This window comes from Rhinichthys klamathensis, unplaced genomic scaffold (genome assembly GCF_029890125.1).
Source record: "Rhinichthys klamathensis goyatoka isolate OS25496 unplaced genomic scaffold, OSU_Roscu_1.1 h1tg000011l_1, whole genome shotgun sequence".
In the NCBI taxonomy this organism is placed as follows: Eukaryota; Metazoa; Chordata; class Actinopteri; order Cypriniformes; family Leuciscidae; genus Rhinichthys; species Rhinichthys klamathensis.
In genome coordinates, this window is record NW_026606564.1 from 467867 (window position 1) to 474246 (window position 6380).

At 37.4% G+C, this 6380-nt stretch overlaps 1 protein-coding gene across 1 annotated transcript in view; it reads right to left on the bottom strand.

The window, feature by feature from the left end:
- Nucleotides 1–5800, bottom strand: part of dpp6b (dipeptidyl-peptidase 6b) — a 149105-nt gene extending 143305 nt beyond the window's left edge. Inside the window, exon 1 of the mRNA XM_056262919.1 lies at nucleotides 5729–5800. Coding sequence (XP_056118894.1) covers nucleotides 5729–5785 — 57 coding nt within the window. The 5' untranslated portion in view covers nucleotides 5786–5800. The remainder of the gene's footprint in view (nucleotides 1–5728) is intronic.
- Nucleotides 5801–6380: the final 580 nt, after the last annotated feature.

Sequence of the window (6380 nt, forward strand, 5' to 3'; positions counted from 1 at the left end):
AGAACCGTCTCTTTAAGACCACAAAAAACGTGAGACTTTTCAGACGCGCACCCCAACTTCACCTCAGCGCCAGGCGCAAGTCAAACGAGTGCGGAAATGTACAGGTGCCGAATAAGCTTCAGCAGTGATCGGAGCATAGTAAATACAGATTCGAACATTCGATGTTCCTCAACTGGTGGGTTGCATAACCGTTTTGAGTGAGTCGCATATGTGCAGTCAAAGAAACAACAACGTAATTCTCTTTTTTTTCTGATGCTACTTTTATTTTGAACGATCTGTGTGAAAGCGTGTGACACTTCTGTCAGATGCGGAGAAAAACGCGTTGTCCTGAATCAGTAGGCTAACTGCGGCAAGATGAGATGTTGTAAGGTCAACAAATGTCAGTAAAACTAACTTTCCGGTCCTGTCAGCCGTTGTACTGTACTTGCACATCACGCGCAAATGTGGCGTGCTGTAGTTTTCTGTCGTCAATTAACTCATGAAATAATCAAAAAGGCGATAAAATCTGTGTCAAAACTGCATGCATGCATGTATTTGTTATATATACATCACATATGTCTCGACTAAAATATTCTGCCATGTGAGATCACAATTAAAGGCACAAACTGATAGGCTATGTAATTTTTTAAATAAATGTGAGCACTGTGCATTTGTACTAGAAGATATAGGCGGTAATTTTACATTAATTTGTAAAGGACAAACAAAAATGGATAATTTTTAAATTCATAAAATAACAAATTTTACATTCTGGCATTTATGTGCTGTTGACTTCCGCCTTGTTCACATTCTTGCACATAGGGATTCAAAAGAGATGTTTACCCCCCTTTTTAATTTAGGTATATTATTTATTTTGACAACTAATAGCCTATAGAAAGTTGAAGTTCATTGATTATATAAAATTCAATGAAGGTTAAATAATCTTTGAACTACAGTAGGCTATCTGCATGTCTCATCCATGAAGGTGCAACAATGTTAGGGGTTTTGAGAACCAGAACCAAGCTAACTGAGCAAGTTGAACTTTAGCTATAGTGCGTGTCCCCTTTATTAATATGCCTGGAGGTGGTAAGTAATAATAATAATAAAAAAGATCAAATTCACTCAGTATTCCATGATTCCTAATTCACTACTATCTCAATTACAATTCAGTACAAATTAACTGTATTCAGTTGTGTAGGAAGGCACTAAAACAGTCCAATACATTATTTAAACAAATTTTTATGTTAAAATAATTAAGATTTATGTGCCACCCCAGACTGTTTGCTGGCCCTTGCCTGGCCACCCCTATGAAAAAATCCTGGCTCCGCCACTGACAGTGGTGACACAATCGGCCTTCCAATGCGGCCTTTTGAAGGATGCAGCCTCTGAATTGGGATGCAGCTTATGTCTCCCTTATCTAGCACACCTGATTCAACTCATTAGTAGAGAATTGCAAGACTTGAATTGGGTGTGTCCAACAAGGGAGACATGCAAATGTCCAGGACAGGTTTAAGAATCACAACCCTAAACCACCTTTTAAAGGAGAAAAATGCTTTCATCATTCTTAACTCAGATGTGCAGCAGCAAACTACACCAGAGTTTGAAAAACTACATGAACAAAACCATTTTAGACAAATACAAAGAAAAAAAGTTACTGTTTGTAATCATCAAGGTGGATTGTGCTCTACCTGAAAAATATACGTTTACAATACAAACACTTAGTGTTAAATGCTTTGAAGTGTTCTCAATCACAGGTGCATTTCGTATATTTCAAATTAGCAAAAAGATTTCCTGTCTAGGCGCAAAGTATTTTTCCTTCCAGAAGAGGGAGAAGGAAGCATTTTTTTCAGCAAAGGAAGCTCATCCAAACTCTCTATCACAAATCAGTCGTTCTGCTGCAGCACTCTGAGTGAGTTATAACATATCCTGCTCCTGCAGGAGAGCATAATGGGTTCTCTCTATACTGTGGCGATATATTCCAAGCAGTGCCATGATTTAAATGCATCCAAAAATACTTTACAGCTCTTCCGTTCATAGGAGCAGGGTCATTAAGGAGAGATGCTCGCAAATAAGGGATAAAACCAACCCGATCTCACGACCAATGCGTCCGAATTTGACGAGTGATTAAAAGATGGCTAATTCGTAACAATTCGTATACGACCTCACTCGTACGCCCCTAAACCTACCCATCACGTGGGTTTAGACAAATCGTACAAATTCGTACGAATGAGGTCGTACGAATTCGTACGAATTAGCCATCTTTTAATCACTCGTCAAATTCGGACGAATTGGTCGTGAGATAGCTTTGGATAAAACATTAAAGAACAGGTTCAATGCTTCTTTGAAAACTCAATTAAGGCATGATAAAATTACAAAAAAAAAACCCACAAACAAAACCTAAATGCTAAATATTTGACCAAAATACAACAATCTAGATTTTTTTTTAAAAGACCAGGTTAAAAGTGAACCTACAAGAGTGTCATTTTTATTCAAAATCAAGCTGAATAGTTTGTTAATCAAACATATGAAACATATAAACTATAAGAAACAATCCTAAATAGGGCAAATTTATGAATTTAAAATCAACAATAAATTATCATCACAGATATGACGACATCATATAGGCCTACGGTATAAATATGATTTCTGCCAGTGTATTGTTGTTTTCCAGAAGCTTGGGCCACAAAAGTATAAAGGGTTTGCATGTTTCCCAATCCCTCTGAAATGTCTGCTTACAAACAAATATTGCGGAAAATGTTTGATACTCATGGTACTTAACGCTCGAAACGTTTTAGTAAAGCCCTGAATGTTTTTATTACATTGTTTTTGCCACTTATGTTTTTTTTGTTCACTATTAAATCATTTCTGAGCTTTAGTAGCTGCTCCGTCCTTATTCTCGTAAGCCAGAATTTTGACAACTGCCATAAAATATTGCATTTTATTCTACAACAAAGTGAAGGCTAATTAAAATTATGTAGCAGAGGTCTGTGTAGTAGACAACTCCTTAGTAATAAGAAGAAACTGTGCATTGTCTTGGGTCACTCCATCCAGTGGTAAAAAGCAGAGACAATGTTGCAAACATAGCAGAATATACTGCTGTGATAGAGGAATTTGCAAACTGGAAATTTGTGATTCTTGCAAACTCTTTCTTGGACTTCCACATGTTGCACATTTCAGGGGGTCCGTGACATTTTGACATGCCATATTATGTTTGATGCAATTGGGTCAACATGTGGAAAATCAACAAACGGTCATAGACCACTCACTGCCACGCGCTAAATATATACTTTTAAATGACCTAAAAAGCACAGATTTAAAACAAAAGTCAGCTGTCCAGAAATCATTCTTTGAAATGTATGAACATGCTTTGAGTATTGCTTTTAGATATTCAGTCAGCAAGCCTTTCCAGCTGATTTTAGAGCCAACAACACTGCAAACACCACATAATTCCACTTCCCAGTCACTCCAAGATCTTGTCTTTACTTGCCGTTTATTAAATATCACATTTTTGTAGTACACAACAAAACTGCGAAAAGAGACCACCTTGTAAACCTATTATGGTCTTCCTTAGTAAAGATTATAGAAATTTCGGACAACTGAACATTGCCAGTATCAAACAACTTTTTAGTTTGTTTGTTTGTTTTGAACAAACGTTGACAAGTTGTGCAAAGAGAGACTGCAGGACATTTTCTTGGACAAATATTTCGACTCCTTTCATATCATATCCAACATAGTAAAAGTAAAAGACAAACAAATGTGAAGAAGAGTGTTTAACATACCTCACTGGGTATCAAGGGTCCTTGTCCTTTGATGGGAAAAATCAGAGATTGGCTCAGTAATTCTTGTAACTTTCAAATTGCACAACTTTAATCTATAATGATCTTGACACCACACTAAACAAGACCTGTTTTACTGAATAAATTATTACAAGAACTACTGGACAGTGCTCTGATAGCACTAAAAAGTACACATCCTGCCAGCAGAGGGCGCACTTTGTTTAGTTTGCAGCTTCCCCAGACTTTGGACCCCAGTACTCTCTAAAAGATGTCCAGAATGGCATTGCACCAGTCCACGGCAAAAAAGTCATGATTACCCTTTCCATTAAAAACATAGCGGTAATCTCTAGCAACCTTTTTTTACTCTTCTTTTTAGACTCCCATTAAAACACAGAGAAGAAAAATGCATTCCAGTGTACTGTTCCAGTGTGTGTCTTCAAAACTTGAAGACATCTGCTTCACAGACACAAACATTGAAATGAATAACACCCCCGGTGCCTCAGCTTTGCTTTTCCTGTTCATATCCAGTGGGTGAAAACAATTAGTATACTGAATTGGTAATAAAAAATAATAAAAAAAAGATTTTGAAACAGTGAATTCTGGCTGATGTTTTCTCCAGTCAGTTGCATCTTCATGAGCGATGAACTAAATATAATTTTATGTGGGTCAGGATATTGGCAATTCGCTGCTGTGATGTCACAAAACCCTAAAACTTTGTAAGACAAAGCCCCAAGGTGTTTGTAGAAAACAGCGGCACGACAAAATAAGAAAAACTCTGCACAGAAATATTATGACAATAACTCAAACTGATGAGGATAATTAGGGTACGAATAACTGGGGGGGGGTATAAGCAGCCTAACACTTGATTCAAACTGAGCAACACATCTTTGAATGCCTTTTGGACTAAAAGAGACCAAAGTTACCAAAGGTAAGTTCAAAAATGACTGGAAGGAAGAAGAATGGAAAAGTAGAGGATGAGGAGACCAGAGAAACCCTGTCCAGTGAAGCTATAGATTTGTTGACAGAATCCTATATGGATGTTTTAAGCCTGGATGTTGTGGTGCATTGAGCCAAGTTCAGTATATGAATAGACTGTATATCGTCATTCAGTAACTATACTTCACTTCAATCTTTACAATGTTTTTTTGAAACTCTTACTGACAATAGTCTGTAAACAGATACTAAAGTTGTCTTGAGATTTATAACTGCTGGCTTTAAGATAATTACACAGCACCATTGTGCTTTGCTACACAAGGATATACAGTTGAATGGGCTTATCAAAGTCATAGTATAGGGACAGACAATTGACTCTTCAAGAAGGCATAGGTACTATCACTGTATAAAAATATATTGAACAAAAAAGTGCCAAACGTAGGGACATTCAACATTTAGTCTTCCACTGAATTTATTTAACATTTCAAACTTCCATATATCCAATGTAATATTCACCTCCATCATTTCATGTTGCCTCTAACCTCAACATCAAAGAACCGTTATCCTCCATAGGGAGCTTTTGGAGCGGGACAGAATGCTTGGCTTTTGACAGTCCTGAGGTGGTTTTGACTTTCACTTCATAAATCCCATCAAGTTCACACAATTTCCCTGTCCCCTGAAACTAAGTGTTAAATTAAGTGCATTAATACATAACAAAACAACAAAACCTAAGGGAAACCTAACACCTGACCTTCTTGTGATGAAAATCCCTTTATCTCAATCTCACATAGGCTGTAGCCAAGGTCTTTATCCTCATCAACATTTATTGTTTAAAGAAAGGGCATAGGCTATTCAATTCAAAGTGATTGATTTACATGGATATTGAAGCTGCTTCAAATGCTAAATGAGAATTATGTTCACCAGATTGTCAATTATGTCACATATATAAAATGCACATAGAGGGAGAATGAAACAGAGGGAATTGGTATTATTTGTTGTAATATAATATCTTGAAACATAGTTGGATGAAATCAACAGCTTACCTTATCCCCATTGGTTGAACCCCTCCGGTAATTCCCTGCTCCAGCAGACGAGTTCATCCCTCAACAGTGTGTCTAAGACAGAAAAAGAGGATCCATGGAATTATGTTTTTTTTTAAAAGCTTGGGATGTATATAAAAAAGAAAGAAAAAAACCCTTCATTTTCATACCAGAAGTCTCGTTTTCCGAGGAAGTTCAATGAAATGTTTATCAGCTGGTGTTGGTGAAAGTGAGTGGTTGTTCCCGCGTTGTTTTCTGAGGTAAAAATGCTCAGTTGGCTGTCATCATCTGATGCAGGTGTTAAGACAGTTTCCCGCCGGCGGGAGTGACCCTCTCTCCCAACTGCTCGCGTGGTGAGTGTGACGTACCTGCGGGAGATGTGACAGCTATGACAGCGCGCCGTGTTGAGACTGAGACCCACGATTTCCAGTTGAAACGCTGGAATAGCAAAAGGTCTCCGCTGCCGGTGCACCGCCTACCGCAAATTCCTCAGCGCATGTTTGTATATAGATTAGAATATTAAGTCTGCGCAGTGCGCACTTGACTGAATTTATCTCAAAATTAAAATCAGTTTGATCTAAAGCCTTATGCTTGCTTTAAATTAGTAACGAGTTTCTACCATTAGTTAACACAAACAAGTAAAAATTACAATATT